The 18,772-nt window shown below is 41.1% G+C and overlaps 1 protein-coding gene across 6 annotated transcripts in view; it reads right to left on the bottom strand.

The window, feature by feature from the left end:
* FBXO25 (F-box protein 25) overlaps window positions 1-18,772 on the bottom strand; it is a 491,440-nt gene that overhangs the window by 292,324 nt on the left and 180,344 nt on the right. For all 6 annotated transcript variants that reach the window (XM_085610798.1, XM_085610797.1, XM_085610802.1 and 3 more), the window contains one exon: window positions 1,680-1,772. In XM_085610798.1, coding sequence (XP_085466924.1) covers window positions 1,680-1,772 — 93 coding nt within the window. The remainder of the gene's footprint in view (window positions 1-1,679; window positions 1,773-18,772) is intronic.

Here is an 18,772-nt window from a genome sequence, read left to right as displayed (position 1 = left end):
TTAATGTATAACATTTCCTGTGACATCCTGCTCCTTGTGTTTCATGCTCCTAGACATATTGTTTAGAAGTTGCGATATTTCGGAATCTCTTTGAGGTCACTGGGTGATTTACGTCATTTAATTTCCTCGCGTGTATGAACAGTTTGTGATCGGAATATTCAACATCTTCATGGAGCCCCTTGGGGCTCTACTTACCAAAAACGTTACCAGAATTCATCAATATGCTGTGCCGACAATACAGAACTCTACTTGAAAGTTCCTTCACTCCTGGTATCCAACTCTTCAAACACAGCCTGCACCTTATCTAGACCTTGATTGTTCAGCATGTACCCGAAGCTCAACCCCACTTAGCCAGATTCCTGTTATTTGCCAAGAGGAAGCAAGAAATAGATCGAATCTTGATCAATGGCATGAACCTTGACTGTTTCAGACCCCAAACTTTCACCCAAAGCCAGATCACTTGGATTCATCCTGGACACCAACTTTACCTGAAGAACGAATTCAATAGCTCTCTATTGAAGAATGTGAAACAGTTCCTCCTAAAAAAAGAGACTTCAGAACTGCTGTTCAAACCCGCACTTCCTGATTATATTCCTGCCATTGACCCTGTCCAGAGCTGCTCTGCTGCCTTTGGCTAGGTTTGTGCTATACAAATACCACAAACATACATAGTTGTAGATCTTCCCTGATGACAAGGGTGACTAATGACATTGGGTAATAAAAATCAACATCCAAAGTGTGTGTCAAAACCTTATCATTATTGAGCCTTCCTGATAACCAATGGTCGCAGAAAAGTCTTGTTTAGCATGCACTTCTGCATCTGATCCAAATCTTGATTAGTTTAAATAATTTAGCGTGCTTCTCTAGAATACAGAAGACAGGGACTTTAGTACAAGCCTGGAAATTGAAGGTAGCCTTCAGTCAAAAAAAGGTATAAGCATCCAACATATTTAGCAGGAATGTGCATCTGCATAACATTATATATTGAACCTATTGTGTTTTCTACAATACTATTTGCTTTAAGCTGGTAGGTGAATGAGGTATTGCTGTCAATTGTCCCCTGGACTCGCTGGGTGCTTCTGTAACAGGAGAGCAGAGGGGAACCTAACTGTCTGCTGGGCAAAGGGATATGGGGTGGACGGCCATGTGACTTACACACTAGCTGAATCTAGGTCCTTTGATTGGGCTGCACGGATATCCATATCCTGAAGTCTTCCATGGCAAAAGCTCAGGGGCACCTGCTTGGCTGTTAGCTAAAAAGGTGGAAGGTGAGCATACGATTTGCAAGAATTTTAAGTCTAGTTCCATTCAGCTTGTATTTCACCTTAATTTGTGACATTCCCACACAATAAAACAACCTAAGGTGAAAATGATCAGTCAAACATTTCTGACACACTACTACCTGTGATTTTAGATGATTTGAATTTGTAATGTTGAAAAACCACATTGAATGCTGCATATAGTAAACAATACCTTTAACAATAGTTTATTTACACAGGTGACGTTTTGATGAGTACTATGTGGAATGTCTGTATTGGGTCCACTGCAAATCTTTTTGGATAGTGTGCAATATTCGAAACATGCTCTTCCAATCGAAAATGCTTTAGGATATGATCGAAAAAATAGCATGTAAAGAACATTTATTTTGTACCCAATGAGAATGAGAAACGTGTACTTACTTTTACGACATAGTTAAACTTTCTGACATCTTGAATTGCACTTGAGAAGTCCAGGCGATTGAATGCTTCCCCCAGCGTGCAATAGCCATGCCTCTAAATATGAAATTAATTTGGAAAACAATTAACAAATACCTAGTTTGCATTTCAGGTTAATTTTGAGCTGTGCACTTAACATAGATCAATTCAAATATATTTAGCTAGAGAAATACCTAGAATAATTTCAGAAATAAAAATGTTAATTACTCAGCAAACATCTGTTCGTAGCTTGTAGTACTGTAAAGACGCATACTCTGCTTACTTCTGTCATTTAGTATTGGAGACAGGAATTTGAAAGTTGTTTTTCTTCAAAGAAGTTTAGAGTCACAAGATACCTTATGACTCCCCCCTGAAGCTCACAATGCACCAGGATAAAGACTCCACCTCAGGTTGCTTTCAAGTAGGGCCAGTGGAAAGGAGTGAACTAAGACAGAATATATGTGCTGTGTAAAATTGGAAAACACCTAGGATAACTGCTCACTTCCAGGGACGTGGAAGGGCACATGTGAATCTAAAGCACTACAAGCTACAGATAGTTACATGTTAAGCAACATTTTATGTTTGCAGCATTTGTTGTAGATACAAACCTTTAGGAAGTAACTCCCTTAAGCAGTGTCTAATGAGCAGATGATGCACATGTTTGGACCACAGGTTTGAAAACTGTTTAGCCAATTAAATCCTTCTGACAGGCTTGGATGTACACACAATATTTGATAGACGTGTGGTGTTGACCAAGTAGCAACACTATATGTCTGCCATGGGAATGTTTCATAAGAAGGCCATGGTAACTGCCTTCTTTTGAGTGTCGTGCGCTCTAGGCTTCACACAATCTTAGCATAGTACCTTTGGAAATAGAATTGCCTTTGTGAGGTTTTGCAAAAGCAACAGAGTTGTTTTGTCTTCGTATGGATTTAGCTCTCTTGGTATAGTTCACCAGTCCTCTCTTGACATGAAGCATGTGTAAGGCCCTTGCTGCCACAATTTCTAAGTGTGAGCAAACAATATGTAACTGAATTGTCTGATTTACATTAAAAGGAAACGTCTTTTGGAATAAACATTGGGGTTGTTCTCAAATCACTCTATCTTTAGGCATCTGAATAAAGGTTACCTACACTGTTAGTGCCTTGAAATTCACTGATTTGCCTGATAAAAGTGGCAGCAACAATGAAAGCTACCTGCCTGGATAAGAATTGTATGTGGCTTGAAGGGAAGATTCATCACTATTATAAGAGCTATGTTCAAATTCCGAGATAGGGAAGGTGTTCTTGAAGTAATCACCTTTTAAAAGTCTACATGAAGGCCTTGCTACAGGCATCTTTAAAAGCGACAAATAATCTATGCTTTGCATGTATGTTCATATTGCAGCTAAATGTAAGCAGATGTAGGTGTATGCCAGCCTAGATTTTGCGGATGTAAAAGACAGCAGTTGCACAGATACTTTGGGGGTGGGGAGTTCTTTCATTTACCTAAGCAGTAGTGGACACATCTTTTCCCCTTTGATGCCTTGTAGTTACATGTGGTAGGTTTACGTGCCTCACACACAATCTGCATACACTCCTCTGGAAGCTTGAGGTAACCAAACTTTAGGACCTCAGACGCCACATTGCTAAATTAAACTGCTTGAGGTCTGGGTGTCTGAGCTGATCTGGATGTTGAGTTAGAAGATCAGGTCTTAGAAGAAGATTTTTTTTTTTGGGTGCACAGACATTTCCAGTAGCATCAAAAACTACAGCTGCCTCACCCATGTGAAAACAGTCCCAGGATGCTTGTTTCTGGTCCAGGTAATACATGGCTAGGCAGTTCGGGCTGGACTGTTCCCATGAGGCACAGGGACAAACTGATTTGCATATAGCTGAGTCTGAACTGGGGTGGCGAAGTGAGCTAAAGAACGATGATGGATTCAACCCAGATCTGTGACTGGGGGTGAGTGTCTGAAAAGTTTAAGTGCTCCATCCATCATCTCCTTGTGTTTGCTTTGTTCACCCATGTTAGTGTCACCAAAATAAAGAACAAGGACACTTATGTAAGCAAATATCCATGACCAATTCATCCACAGGGCAAAACCCATGGACTGCGGGTGTGGGTACGTGGCGGTGAAGTTGCATTTTGCATGGTGTGGATATGCCTTATCTGGGAAAGTACTCCTGAATTACCTTGAGGATCCATCTCCTATGTGTGGACTTGTTAATGATTCCTCGCTAACTGGTCTCTAAAATGAGTCTCCACCTCAGATAGGTTTTCTGCTTGGAGAAGAATCTGAATCCAAATGGCTCAATGCCAAACTGTTTGGACTAGTGCTGATAGCTGGTAAGAGTACACACCCCCTTGCGTCTGGATGATATACATGGCTGTGATGTTGCCATTCTTTATGAAGACTGTTTCGACCCAGATAATTCTGTAAAAATGCTTTTAATGACAATCTGCTTGCCATGAATTAAAGGTAATTGAGGTATCAATCCTGCTGCTCTTGCATCCAGGTACCTTGAGCAGTCTTGTGGGCAAGATGTACCCCCACAACCCTCTGAGTGCAGGGCCATTGTAATGATAGAGGCAATCATCATTAAACTTTTACGCTCCATGAATTCTCCCCTTCAAATTAAATTTACGACAATTTTGATGAAAAAAACGTGTAAAACGGTAAAAGATTAAAAAAGTGAGATTTTCTACTACATCGTAAAAGCATGCAGAAATGTTTTGAAACGTGAACATGTGAAAGATGTAAATAAAGAGAGAGAACATATTTGCTTATGCAATGTAATCAGGTGATTAAGAAGCTAAACATAGTTAACCTAGAAAATATGCTGCTGAAGCCTTGAATGTGATAAATGAAACTAATGCTTACGTAATCGAACACTGGAAAATGATAAAATGCTGAGTTTAGGGATGCTTGACCATATAAAGGTTCATAGTTTTATTTAGTATTGTGTGGTACAAACGTGCATATTAAAAGTAACATGTATATTAATCTTTTTTGAAAATATAAACCTGTGAAATCTTTTTTTAGTAGTATCAAATAATGATATGTAACTTTTAACAGAAGATTAATGAGTGAATTACCTAGGAAAATGAATTATTCATATTACTGTGTGTTTATAATAATAATAATAATAATAATAATAATAATAATGATAATAATAATGTGATAGTGATTTAGCAAGTTTTCATGTAGGCCACAAATGCTTTCTTTTCCTCATCCGAAAAGCAGAATCTAGCTAAAGTAATCATTTTTGAACGCTGTGAGAACTTTTCATGAAGTTTCTTTCTTAGCCTTTCAAACAATAGATTCTCTCTTGAATCAGCAACACTTTTAACGGAAATGTATCAATACAATTGCAAACCCAGAGAGAGCATCTGGGAAAAAACAGACAGTGAACAAAGTGAATTTTCTTACTTCTGAGGAAAGGATGGAAATATAAAGTTATTGAATTTGATGATTTTGCAAAAGGATTTCTTAGTAAGGTACTGATCACACCATGAGAAGCCCACTGTAGACAACAAATGGAGACCATATCGTATGAGGGAAAAGATACTTCGTGATTGTGAACTGAGAATCTTTTGGAAGTATAATAGCCCCGTTGGAGGAAGAGTCATAGGCTGATTATTATTTTAATTTCCCTGCCTGGCATGCTGTCGGAAAAAACTCGGATTTCCTTCCTTATGCCAAACCGATCTGAATTAAACTTTCCGAACTGGCAAACCTGTACTTTGCCGGATGTTAAAGTGTTCAGGTACAATTCTTCGGCTGAAGAGTTTATGGACTCATTGCGCTTTGACTCTGCATATTTGGTTTGTATAACCTGAATGCTGAAACTTGATTTTTCCGTCCGTCTGTCTGTCTGTCTCTCTCTCTCTATCTCTCTCTCTCTCTCACATATATATCTCTGTTCTAGGAAACCAGCAAATGTTTATCCTGTTGAATCTGTATGACATTGTGCGACTAATTTTACTAAATGGCTTACTATAAATCTGATTATAATGTGATTTATGTTCCCAACCATTCAAATTGAAGCTTAGATAAATAGTTTCCCTGAGCAAATATATATCGTATTTGAGACATTCTTGGTGTGAACTTTTTGTCGAACGTTTCCTGAATCGAAATAATGAAAGTAAAGGTTATATGTTGTTAGCATGATTTTTGGCATTTTCTAATTCCAGGTCCTCATAAGGATTTGCCTCACGTTCTCTAATATCCATGTCCCGGTTAGCTCACGTAAAAAATCCATTGGAGGACCAATGGCAGTTAGTGTTGTGTCATGGTCCCAGAGAGGAAATAGGTGTTTGAAGAATTATATATCCAAGTGAAAATTTGCCCAGCTTTCTGCTGTATCAGTAATTACGTGGCGATGAGCTGGTTAGGTGGCATGGTGTGAAAATCCAGACAGCTCCCATGTTGCACCACCAAGAGCACCAATTTGCCCTGGGTTTTGAATGATGGGTGAGTAACTGATTGGAAGTTGAGGCACCTCTGCTGAAGCCACCTTTACCTCTTCCCATGCCATTGCCACAGTATTCACCTCTACCGAAGGACTTTGGTCCAGGAGTCGTGAACTATCTACTGCCTCCTCTTATTTGCTGTTTACTGAAGCCAAATCTGAGGGTTTCTGAGGGTTTCTACAGACCGCCCATGGCCTTAGTAGTTTGTATCATCCTTGATTTGCTTGAGCATACTCCTTCAGCACACTTTTTCTCTAAAGCCTGAAACCGAGCAAGACACAGAGTCTCAGCAGGGTGCCTGTATTGAGTTCCCTGCAGGCTGGGTCAGTGGAGTGAAGGGCACACTAAATGTTACTCAAGATTACCTTCCCTTCTGCAACCAGTTCTTGCCCCCTGTTGCGGCGCCAGGTTGGGGGCAAGAAAGAAGTGTTCGTTCTGTCTCTGCGGACTAGCTGGAGTCCTGGCCATCATGCACCGAGCGGCGACTGATGAGAGGGTCTAGGGGCGTCACCCTCCCAGATGACACCCTCCCAGATGACACCCAAGACAGTGAGTGGTAAGTCCCCAGGCCATTGCAAAAGAGGCCACGAGTAGCAGGGGAGACCGCCTCACAGATCTTAGTTGCAAGCCAGACACTCAACCGAGCCCCGCCGAGATGGACATTTCCTGGAAAGGAGCAGTAAGGCAGCCCTCAGATGCTCAAAAGAAGCCACCAGGGACAAAACACCATTTGAAACAATCCTTCCTAGACTTGTGGGCACTAGAGACTCTATTTTTAATGGAGTGTTGCTCATAAAAGAGGCGACCGCTACATGGAAACATAATGAATCATGGGAGTGCACACTGGGAAAACAATGTGCATCAAAACACTGGGAACGACTGGTAAGGGACATTCATTCATTAACCACACTGATTCTAGGTAGGGAAATTCGTTATTAGGTATGGTATGCATGGCATTATTCAACCTCCTACACTACACCGCATGAACCACAATGTATAAAATTAAATTTAAATGTTTTATATACATACATACCAATAAAATTATATCTATCAAAACACATTATGTTCTAAATTCAAACATTAAACTACTTAAAAATCTTTAAACTCAACTTTCCCAATCCAGTCAGTGCAACAGTAGAGAAAGTGTTGGATAGATGAGGGATAAAATTTACTATTCCCACTCTAGTCAATGCAACAGTAGGAAACTCACAACGAAAATAAAAACAAAAATTATGTACATAACTAATAATTTTCAATTGAACATATATTAATTAAAAAACAAATCAAAACATAAAATGTCATTAACTTCCCAGCCTTTACACCGACAATCCCACAACCCACACCAAAAATTAAACTGTAAAAAAATTGATTACACGATTAAAAAAATCAATTAAATAACTAATAGTATTTAACAGCTAATTATAAAGTAAGTAAAATGTATTTGCTCCCCACCCTTCACCCTTATAAACCCCAAACCCCCACAAAAATATAATTAAACAATTACCCTAATTAATTATGAATTAATTAATTCATATTAATTATCAACTAATTCTTAATTAAAGGCATATAAATTACTTCCCACGCTTTACCCCTAAAAACCCCACAACCGACAACTAAAATGAATTACACAATTTCCATATTTCATTGTCAATTAAGATGAACAACTAATTAGTAATTAATTTAAAAAAAAATACTTTCCACTTCACCCTTATATACCCCACAACCCGCACATAAAATTAATTACACAATTACCATAATTAATTGTCAATTAACCAATAATAATTAACAACTAATTAAAGAAGAATTACTTCCCACACTTTACCCCAATAAACGCCACAACCCACATCTAAAATTTACAAACAAAAAAATACACAATTATAAAATCTCAATGAAATAAATATTAATAAAAAATATTCATTAATTTATTATAATTAAATTACTTCCCACCCTATTCCCCTATAAACCCACAACCCGCTACAGAACTAAAAACCCCATTAAAAATGAAATTAATAACTGCTAAAAAATTAACATATATTTAAAAAAAACAATACTTAAAAAAATACATCACATACATTTAAAATATATACTAAAAAACATACCAGTAATTAAAAAAACGATATTTTAAACAACAATAATTTTACAAACGATATCAATGACTTCTATATTTTTTAAATCAATATTTCTTACCTTAGTCAATATACTTCACCACAATATTCTTGCTGCCGATATTTCTAGGTCACAATATTTAAAACTCGATATTATTGTAAGTCGACATTTCCAACTCAATATTTTGACTGAATACCTGACTCTCAATTGATGAGTCACGTTGTATCTGCAGAGATCTATTCTGGCAGACTTTCATTGCTTTGTAGGGCACTAGACAAGGTGGAATCAGTTGGGTGGGTGGGGGTTTGTCTCCCTTCTGAAGTTGGGGATGTGGGAGGGGAGGGTTAGTTGGGATGAAAGTGGTCTATGGCCTTTTTTGAAATGCAAACTGTTACACGGATGTGCCTCTTGCCAATTTGTGTTGTTAACTGTACACTTTTAGCTGGACTGGTGGTTCAGGGGTTAAAATGTGCTTGAAAACCTAAAATGATCTATGCCACAAATAAGTCTTCTTCCTCCATGACATGGAGCTTAACCTGGCGGTGCTGTGTCACCCTCTGAATGGCAGCATGGTGTCATTAGGGGGAGACCTTCACACATTAGGGCTCTAGATCACGTCCACAGCCTTGTCCCCGTGTGTCAGTGGGTCATGGTTCATATCATAAGGACAAACTTGGCCGAGTCAGCATAGTCTAAAGGAGTAGACAAATGTGGTGACAGAAGAGTAGGTGGTGGTGTGTGAGAACGAGGTGGTGCCGGAGGTGTAAGGTGGTGGCTGAGGCAGCAGCACAAGGGTGAAAGAGCTCTGGTGGGGTACTCGAGGCTTTGTCCCTCAACTTTTTTGTAACTGCGCAATACAGTTCCTCCAATATTTGCTCTTCAAAGGTGTGCTTTCTCCTCCTCCCGGCCTGAGGTGCATGAACTTCTCCTGCAAAACCGTCCTAATAGTAAATGAGTCAATTGCAAAAATGCATGTGAATCTATAAATACACGTTTGTAAATCAGTGCTCAATACCAGCGAATTTGGTACCTCATAGCAATCTTATATTCATGATTTTGCACATTATTATGATTTGGTAACTCATTGTGATTTGGCACCTAAAAGCTGATTTTGTACAACTTTTGCCATGCTACTGCCCTTACTTCTATCCTTGCTACTATGCTTTCCTCAACCCAAGATCTTGCGGCTATGTACCCAGACTTTTTGCCCACCACCACACATTATTCAACACCACCTACCCCCAGTCTTATCCTATGCTTACTCATTCCTAGGCTGTAAGAAACTGGGCTGTAGGTTTTTTGGGGTGTGAGCCCTGATTAAGCAGCACCCACAATCCATGTCAAGTTGAGGCACAAGTCAAACCTAAATTTACCTGTGCTCAACCCTGTGGTAGCTTGGCACAGAGCAGTCAGGCTTAACTTACAGGCAATGTGTAAAGTATTTGTGCAACACTTCAAACAGTAATATAGTTCAAACACCATACAAATAGGATCGCACACCAAGTTAGAAAAATAGAACTTTTGATAAATAAAACAAGACCAAAACGACAGCGCCTCATCAGGGGTAGTAAGCGCTATATAAATGCAATTTAGAGCTATAAAAATTCAATCAGTAGAACTGAAGATATGAAATTTTAAATATTTCGGGGAAATTAGTGTAAAAAAATATATAAAGCACCAACAATGGATATCTGGTCGTGCTGGACTGGGACAACGTCACAAGTTCAGGTTGAGCGCAGTGGAGCACGGGCCAGCTACAGGGACCCAGTTAGGCCCACTGAACAGAGTACTTGAATCCTGGTTTCAGGACCATTGTGAGGATCAGCGTAAAAAATGCATTGCGCAGTCGAAGCATTGTGTTGATTCCGAGATGCTGCGAGGCTGCGATGCAAGGCCTGCGTCATTATCAAGGATCCAGTCGGTGGGACTTTAGATGCAAAGTCCGGCATCGAGGATGCGGTGCTCAGTCAGGGCGATGCATCGGTTCCATGGACCTGTGAGAATGAAAGTCGGAGTCTGGCGGAGTTGTCAAGGCGGCCGTCGATGAGGGATGTGAGGGCCTGTGGCAAGGATGCGTTGTGCAGCAGCAGTTCTGATGGGGCTGCAAAAGCGATGAGGATCTTTGCAATAGGCTCAATCCAAGCAGCAATGGCAATGTGCTGGTTCTGCTCATTTTTGCACCATGCTGCTGAGGAGATCGGTTTGTTCCCCTGAATACACAAAGGCTGACATAGCACCTAAACCCACTTCCAAGGGTCCAGGACTGGGGTGGTCCCACTTGGTGGGGTAGACTCACAAATGGCAGAATCCAGGTGCATATGGAAGGTTGTAGGAAGCCTGCTGTGAACCTGAGGCTTCAGATCAGGAGGCCAGCCAACTAGCCAGTGGAGTCACTCTGGGTTCAAGAGATGCAGGTCCAGTCCTACTCACCCAGGCTAGAGGGCAGAAGGTCAGCACAGTAGGGGAGCAGTCCTTTAGAGCAGCAGTACAGTAGAGAGGCAGTCCTTTCAGCAGCACAACAGTCCTTCTTCCTGGCAGAGTATGTACAGGTCCAGATGTGCACTGAAGAGTTGGTGTCTGAGGTCGAGTATTTATACCTAGTTTAACTTTGAAGTGGGGAGAAGCTTCTAGAGGCATGTCTTTGAGGGGCACATGTGCTCTGCCTTCCTGGCCATGGCTCCAGACTAACTACAGGGGTATGCAGCCTTTGAATAGGACACAGCCTATTCAAGTTTAAGTGGGGCTGGGTCCAGCTCCTCCTCCCATCCTGCCAGTGAAAACCCATCCAGTTACACTTTAGCTCTCCATTGTGTGTGGCTATCAAGGAGGAACACTCAAGTACACCCTGTAATGTGACCCAGAGACAGGCTGCAGGTATCAAATGGCTAAGGCAAGAAAATACCAACTCTCTAAAAGTGGCATTTACAGAATTATAATTTAAAATCTGACTTCACCATAATTAGGATTTTTCATTACAATATCAGAGATACCAAATATGGACTGGCTACCTGTTCCCATCTGGAAATTACACTTACAAAATGTAATGAGGTAACTCCCATGTTATGTTATCCTATAAAGAGGTAGGCCTTGCAGTACAATTTAAGGGTTTTTTACTACAAGGACATGTACAAAGTAAAGGCAAATGTCCTACTTATTAAATACATTGCACCCTGCTCTCTGGGCTGTCCAGGGCCTAACCTAGGGGTGGCCTATGTATTAAAAATGAAGGTTTGGGCCTGGCAAAAGGTTTACTTTGCCAGGTCAAAATGGCAGTTTAAAACTGCACACAACAGGCTGCAATGGCAGACCTGAGACATGTTTAAAGAGCTACTTAAGTGGGTGGCATAATCAGTGCTGCAGCTTCACTAGTAGCATTTACTTTAAGGCCCTGGAAGTGCCACTTTACTAGGGACTTACAAGTAAATTTAATTTGACAATTAGGTATAAGCCAATCAAACAGGTTTTAAGGCGGGAGCGTAAGCACTTTCGAAGTGGTTAGCAGTAACAAAGTGAGCAGAGTCCTAAGGCTAGGAAACATGTATTCAGCAAGAACAAAGGTTGGTGGCGAGTGGGCATCCCCCTTACAAAGTCACTTAAATTCATTCCACATCTGCACAAACAACCCTTTTAAAACTTCCTTAACTGCAACTGTACATCTGTTGGTGTGCCTTTGAAAGCAAATATTTTACCACTCCATCAGCCTCCCGGCATTATAGATTACTTCTTAGACAAACCTGGCAAAGCCCTTGACTAACTTTCACTCTTTACCCCAGTAATCTGTTGCAGGGACTTTAACGTGATATGTACTGACCAAATGAATTGTACCCAGTTTACAGAACGTTTCTCCCACCACCACTTTCCTCTTACCAACAGACTGGAAATGAAAACCTCTAGATCTTATATTTGTATCAACCATACTATTACACTCCAAACTGCTCTAATCCCATCCCCATCTGATCATCATTTAATGTATTTATTTACTTTAAAAGTTTTATTTAGCGCGGACTAGAACCTGGAAGGGTATCAGAGTGCTTTACAGAAGTTACATCACATAGAAAGCTTTATACAATAGGTACAAAAAGGAGAGTACATAGTAGGGAGAGCATACTTGATGTCAAACATTAGTAGTAGGCCTGGGGGGACTCAAGAGAGTGTTAGCCATTGGTCTTTAAAATCAGGTGTAAGTTCTGTTTGGAGAGCAAGTCAAGTGTTGGGGTTGGATAGGAATTTGTTAGTTAAAAGCAGTTGGACTACATTTCTGAAGGAAGTGCTAAAAGGGTTCATTCTGATTTCCGGGGACAGGGCATTCCAGATTCTAGGTGCTAGTCCGGAGAAAGTACGGTTGTATGTTTTCTTTTTCCAAATTTTTTGCGGTTTCAATAGCCAGGTGCCCGTGCTTCTTGATGCTCTGCCACCGCCTGATAGTTCCAGTTTATCAGCTAGTTACCTTGGTGTGTTGAAGTGTAAGGATTTGTGTGTCATACAGGCAATTTTTTGCTATGAGCTTGCCTCAAAAGGGTGCCAGTTCAGTGCCTTTAGATCAGGGGTGATGTGGTTGTTCTTTTTGATGCCGGTGACAAGTCTTCCGGCCGCGTTGAGAGAGGCTTTTAGTGGAGCCAGTCTGGATCTCGGCAGACCACATAAGGTTGTATTCCCATAGTATAATCCGGATATCACTAGAGCTTGCACTGCTGATTTGAAGTCGTCGGCTAGAAGGGAGGGTTTTAGTTTTATAATAATGTTCATATGAAAGTTTGCTCCTCTGGTGGCTATACTGATGTGTTCTTGCATGTTGAGATTTTTGTCGATTGTAATCCCTACAGATCTTGCGGAATCTATGATGGGTGGTTAACAGTTGAAGGCTGTTAAGGGTTTCATCCGGTCTTCAATGTTGACGTATCCTTAGGGATAATTAGGAGGAATTCAGTTTTTAGCGTATTGGGTTTGAGGTGGTTTCTGGTCAGCCAGTTGTGGGTTTTTTGCAGAGTTGTGTTGAGTGAACAGATATCATCTGGTGATGATACTTTTAGGTATCATCCGCATATATGTGGTAGTGAACATAGAAGAGTTTCAGAATTTCAGTTAAGGGCTCTATGAATTGATTGAAGGGGATAGGTGATAGACAGGAACCTTGAGGGACTCCTAGGGTGACCGCTGTGGTGGTGGACAGCGATTGGTTGAGCTTGATTCTTTGCGTTCGACTGTCTAAGAAGGAGGGAACCATTTTAGGACATTCCCAGATAACCCCATTCTGTGTTCAAGTAAGTCTAGGAGACTGTCATGTTTGACTGTATGGAAGGCTGAGGATAGGTCTAGGACGATTAGAAGGCAGAATTCATTTTGGTCTAGTATTCTGAGCGCATCGTCAACAATGTGTGTCATGGCTGTTTCCGTGCTATGGTCCTGACGGAAGACTGATTGGAACTGGTCAATGAGGTGGAATTGAGCTATGTGGCTGCATATTTGGAAATGGACGCATTTCTCCAGTAGTTTTGCAAGGGTATGAATAGTGGTAATTGGACGGTAGTTATCTGGGATTGTGTAGTCAGCTGTGTTTTTTTTTTTTTTTTTAGAATGGGGGTTACCTGACCAGTTTTTAGGCAGCTCGGATGGGTTCCTTGAAGTTGGGAGGCATTCACTATCTTTGTCCAGAGGGGAATTAGAGAAGTTTTTATCTCACTGATTATATTGGCTGGAAGATAGTTGCAGAAGTGATTTGATGGTTTAATTGATGTTAAGATCTTGAGAATGTAATTTTCGTCTAAGGTTTTTAAAGTGTTCCAGGACGCTTTGCTTTTTAGGGTAAGTTCGAGTTGTTTAGGGGTTTGTACAGACGGGGCGAGTGGGGGGTAGGTGGAAGTCTTTTTTTTTAGGTGTTCATTTGCTGTTTGGAGTTCATTTTCTATATTTTTCAAGAAAGTGGGAGGCAAATATATTGCAGTTTGTTTGTGAGTTTGGACCTCATGTGGAAGCGTTGGCTTGTTGAGCGGATTGTTGCTTGATAATTTCAAACAGTTTCCTTGGGCAATTTCTAGCCTTGTTTAGCTGAACTTTGAAGAAATTTGCTTTTTAGAACCTGATGTGTTTGTTGTAAATGCTTCTCCGTGATCTCAGTTGCTTAAGGTGCTCTAGCGATGGTGAGGATCTCCATGCCTGTTCAGCTAGTCTCAGGTTGCGTCTTGGGTAATTTAGGCCCCCAATGAACCATAGATTGGAGTCTTTAGAGGATGTTCTTTTTAGCTGAAAGGGTGCAACTGCATCAAGAAAACTAGTCATCGAGTTCTTGTAGTGGTTAGTGAAGTCATTAACCTCTGTTGAGTCTACTGGTAGCAATAGTACGTTGTTGCTGAGGCATGTTAGATCATTGAGGTTAATGTCACTGGTATTCCTTTTCCATTGTTTGGGTTTCTTAAGTTGGGGTATATGTGTCTTAGTTGGTTCGGTTATAAGAAAGGTGATGTAATGGTGATCTGTCCAATCAGAGGGGACGATCGATTCAAGTTTGATGGAATTTGGTCTAGAAATGACAATATCCAGAGTAGAACTTAGGGTGTGCGTCGGGCTGTCACATATTTGAACCAGGTTGAGGTCAGTAAGGAAGGTTTTTAGGCTAATAACTGTGGGGTGGTTGTGGTAATTCCAGTGAAGGTTGAAGTCTCCGAGGAAGATATGAGAGCAGTGTTGTTCAGCGTTGAAAGAGATGATTTCCATGATTGATGAGTGGTTGTTGCCTGGAGGGTGGCAGATCAGGTGTAATTTACAGAGGGAACTGTTGTTGCTCACAATGTTCAAGCATAGGTATTCGTAGGTAGGGGGGGGGGGGGACGATGGTTTGTGACTGGTTAACCTTAAGGTTAGTGCAATGTATACGGGCTATGCTACCCCCTGATCATTTTGGTCTGTCTGCTCTTATGATGCCACAGCCTGGAGGGATTAGAATGTCAAGAATAGGAGAAGAGTCTATCTTTAGCCATGTTTCTGTTAGGAGGATTAGGTCAAGATCATTTGTAAGAATGAGGTCTGCTATGTCAGCTGAGTGTTTTATGCCTGTCCTGCAATTTAGGAGCATGCACTACAGGTGCAGTTTGGTGTTCCTTGAGGTTTTCTCTGCGATGGGTACTTTTTTGAGGTTGGCCTTAAATACTTCTCTGGAGTTTGGTCTCTGTTCTCTGTGTGGGTTTGATGAAATTGTTAGGATGGGGCTTAGATTATGTGGAAAGTCATGATGTTTTGTCTAGTATGTGAAGAGAAGGGCTTGGATGTCATTTTCTGAGAGAGGGACCTTGGTCCCGGCTGGACTTGAGGAGGAGTTGTGGTAGGGTGTGGAACGCTGTTTTGTGACGAGGGGTGGGTGAAAAGGAGTGGACCCATTGAGAGTGTTTCTTGGGAGGTGAGAGTGGTGTGTGTTATTATTAAGGTGTAACGCTCTATTATTCTCATGTATCTTTGAGGGTCCTCTGTTGTATGCGATCTCAGAAGTGATGTTCGTTAAGATTCAGTAGGTCAGTTTTGAGTTGCTGTAGAACCTGTATAATTTCTCCAAGTCTGGATTTAATCTCAGCGTGGTAGTTGGAGGATGGGGTTTGGAGCATGGGGAACTGAGATGTCTGGTTTATCTGAGTTTCTTTGTTGTGTAAGTTTATTGGTGGTGGAGGGGGAGGAGTAAGTGTGATGAGCCTTTTGGGCTTGTAATTAGGGCATGGACACGGGGAGGTGGTGGTGGATATATTTTTGTCAATGCATCGCGCTATGGTCCTTCTTGAAGTGGTGATCGAGCAAGGATTGGTGTGGTGAGCTGGGGTTGCCTCAACAAAGTCTGGATGGGTGGTTGGGTTGGTAAAGTGCGGTATGGTTGGTGTGGTGGTGCTTGGTGGAGAAAGGGGTGGGCTGTCTTTGCTGGTAGAGTTGTGAAGAGAGGGGTCTGTCTTATTATTATTATTATGAACCTTCTGTTTGAGGATAGGTAAGAAGTCGTTGAAAATGTCGAGGTACTCAATATGGATTATTTCTAAGGCACCTTTTACACTATCACATCACAAAACTAGATGTTCACCAGTATTTATATCTTAAAATCCAAAATGAAAGAAGGATTTCATAAATATGGAAGAAAGAAAATCACCTTTCATGTTGCGAAAACTATGCAATGTTCTGGACAATGCTAAACCTTCATAGTTTCTTCACCTTATCACCACACTTAGTTCCATCTCTAATGTTTCACGCACGTTATACAACCTACTCTCTGCTCTACAATCACGCAAATGAAGCATCATTATCAGCAAATGAAATGACTTTGCTATGCACTTCTACTTGAAGTTGAGCACCATAAGAAACACTCTGACCACACTCCTGAGTGCGCTACCAACCTCCTTGCACATCCCTTCTACATCTTAACCTCATCGACCATACTTACACTTCACTACAACATTACCATCCAAATGAATTCCTATCCTATGAACCCTGGGACCATCAAACCTCTTTTCCACAAATCAAGTGTCCTTTATTGTGTGATCTAACTTTTCAACAGGTGTCTCGCAGCCACCTTCAGCCCTGTAATCCATTTAATAACATGAACGTCAATTAGGGGTTGCAACTGTGACCCCTGGCTTGCCCTTTGCTACCCCTGGTAGAGCCCATGTGACCCCCGATTTACAGGACTTGCTGCCTCAGATTTAATTTCTGAAGAAGAAAAACAAATTTCACGGTGGTGGCCTTCTCCTGCTCGTGTTGAAAGCACTGAACAAAGCTACAGCTCCTGACAAACATTTACCATGTTCACTTTAGGTTATATTTTCAGCCAGTGTTAGTTGATTAAATTCAATGTTGCAAAAACCAATGAACGGAGAAATCCCAAGTTAAGTAAGCAAACCACTATCTGGATCTTGGCACCACAGAGTTGGGTCCCTCAGAGAGTATGCTGAAAAGTGAGTGGTGCTGACCAAAGCGCATAAGGCTTTAAAAGTTGTTTGGCAGTGCCAGCACTGCTTAATCTGTAAAATAATAAGTGCCAGGGCTCTGACTAGGAGGCCACTGCAGTTTGCACCACCCATTGCCCCAGTCATCGCTGCCAAAACAATTACTAACCATCTCTCTCGCCTGCAAGGGAGACACTTAAGATTATACCAGGTCTTCTAAGAATGGCTGGGGACGCAGGTATTATAATTTTTTTATGTGTATTGTATTCATAAACACCCGTTGTTATGCTCATCTCTAAATTAGATGAGCAGTGCCACCATGTGGCAATCTATCTAAAGTGCAGTGTTGAAAATGTAGTGCCGGTGCCGAGCACTGGAAACCAATGAAGTGATGGTGGTGAGCACCGGAAACTACTGGTTCTAATTAAGTGCCAGACTAGCACTGCGGCTGCAAAAGACATCGAATCTCAAGAAGGTCAGCCAACATATTGTGAGCTTTTATTTTTTAAAGCAATGTAGAGAAACTGTTATGGGTGGCCCTCAAGACTGGTAAAAATCCAATTTACTTAGTGCTGAAATGAAGAGGTAAGCTTTTTCATGAAAACAGATCACCCTAAAAATAACTAGAAGACATACACAGTGGATATTTTGGATCAGCTATTTTCTTGCTTTTTTAGGATTAACTAAGGTTTTAGATAAAGAAGCTGACCTGTGTGACTCTCACACTGAGTCCGCAGTACCAGCAACAGCAAACAGAGTACATTGAAACTGCGGTGTGGGATGATAGGCAAGATCCCTGATGATTGCGCTGGATTCGCTTCCTGCCCCAAGCATGGAGATGAGACCATAGGGCACAGCAGGACATGCCTGTTCCTCTGTAGCATGAATGCAGACCTTCTGAGAAGACACACCTCGCTCTGCCAGGGACCATAGGACAGTCTGGCTGAAATGTGTACAGGGAGGTAGCTGTGACCTGGGTTCCTGACATGTACAACCTAATGCAACAATTCCTCATGGTTTGTTCATGGCTTCACTTAATAAACTCGGCCTCTTCCAAATATGAGATTTGGGTATAAACTGAGACGAAGGCTGTAGTTGGAAACTTCTGTGTAGTATATCTGGTTGAATCAGCCGCAATATCTCAGATGATAGCAAAGTCCCACATTACATCTTGTGACATGTTTAAGAAAAACATATTTGCAAAATATAATGGTGGAATGTACTTTGCAGGATCAATGCCTTCTTATAGGACTGTCCCATTCTCCACTTCTTCTGAATTTTGGTCAATACGGCTTACCTTGAAGGGCTCCACTGATCAGTGTAAAACAGCAAAGAGAATTTTGTAAATGTAATATGGATTTGAAATTTTCTTTTATTGAAGAGATGCAAATGGCTGAGATAATCTAATTCTGATAAAGGTAGATACCTGTGATTCTGTTTGCTCTTATTGGAGAGAATCCCTCGATGACCGCGCCTCATAGGATTCAGGGATGCTGCCATCAAGCACTTTTAATTAGCATTTAAAAAAAAGGTTCACAATGTTTTAAGTATCATTGTTAATAGTAGGGCAGTGTAAGATCCAAACTCCTTTTTGATTAGTTTTTG

The sequence above is a fragment of the Triturus cristatus genome, chromosome 6 (assembly GCF_964204655.1).
Source record: "Triturus cristatus chromosome 6, aTriCri1.1, whole genome shotgun sequence".
NCBI lineage: Eukaryota > Metazoa > Chordata > Amphibia > Caudata > Salamandridae > Triturus > Triturus cristatus.
Note: the sequence above shows the minus strand (reverse complement) of the source record. Positions and strands in the feature narration are given on the sequence as shown.